This window comes from Etheostoma spectabile, chromosome 5 (genome assembly GCF_008692095.1).
Source record: "Etheostoma spectabile isolate EspeVRDwgs_2016 chromosome 5, UIUC_Espe_1.0, whole genome shotgun sequence".
Taxonomy (NCBI): Eukaryota; Metazoa; Chordata; class Actinopteri; order Perciformes; family Percidae; genus Etheostoma; species Etheostoma spectabile.
Window position 1 is genome coordinate 34990624 of NC_045737.1, and position 1010 is coordinate 34991633.

At 38.5% G+C, this 1010-nt stretch overlaps 1 protein-coding gene across 1 annotated transcript in view; it reads right to left on the reverse strand.

Moving 5' to 3' along the window:
* The window catches only part of LOC116689859 (trace amine-associated receptor 8a-like), a 1110-nt gene extending 786 nt beyond the window's left edge, over window positions 1-324 (reverse strand). Inside the window, 2 exon segments of the mRNA XM_032516514.1 lie at window positions 1-39; window positions 152-324. The exon segment at window positions 1-39 is cut by the window's left edge and continues 94 nt beyond it. Coding sequence (XP_032372405.1) covers window positions 1-39; window positions 152-324 — 212 coding nt within the window.
* Window positions 325-1010: the final 686 nt, after the last annotated feature.

The window sequence follows — 1010 nt, forward strand, 5'->3', positions numbered from 1 at the left end:
AGAGAGAGGAGGAGGAGGTTGGAGGGGCTGTGGAGCTGCCTGGAGAGGAAAAGAAGAAACAATATTGTGATTCATTATATCTGAAGGACACAATAAATAACATGACATCTTCCACCAAACTCTTCCATGCCATGCACTAAGTCTCCCCTACTTGAAGTGGGCAATAGAGATGATGATCAGCAGGTTGAGAGTTGTGGTGATCAGTGTGATGGAGGACAGTGTGATGTAAGACAGGATGATCTCAAAGTGAGTACGCATTGGCTTCTTGCAAGAGGCATTAAGGAGTTGTGGGAAGCAGAGCTCAACTTCTTCCACAATCTCCATCGTCAGAGATAGAGAGAAGAGTAGCTCTGCCGACTCTCTGAGCGTAGCTTACTGTAATACAGCCAATTTATACTTGCCCTCCCTCCACTGTCCTCAGCGGAATTTTATTCCTCTGTAACTGAGAACGACATATTTCATCACACCCTAACTTCTTGGGGCCATCCTCTCCTGGGACAGGAATAACTTCTCTAACTGCAGTCATGTAGTAAAATGGGTTTTGGATAAATTGACATAAGAATTGATTTCCAACATCAGCCAATGTATACAGATTTAATTACTCTTAATATACCAAAATAATCTGTATAAAAATGTCATGAATTTAGCAATATATAAAATCCAAATCACAGATGGTTATTTCCTATTAGCCTTAAAGCCCATCATTCATTTTATCAGTTACACCTGTGCTTTTTCTACTGTGACATGTCAAAATATCTATTATGAAAAGGTCAATTGCAAGAATACAAAGTTTTTAGTAAATAAGAAATAACAAATTATTTATTTTTGTTATTCTACATCCTTAGTTTTTCTTCACTGCATCAGGCCTCAACCATTTAGTTACAATTTACTTGACAAGTCTGCCCTCTCTGTACTTCAGTGTCCAAATCATTCAGCCCCAGATCAGATGATATGTTCCCAAAAACATTTACAAGATATACGAGAGTGCACAGAAAATCTGCTAACTTTCT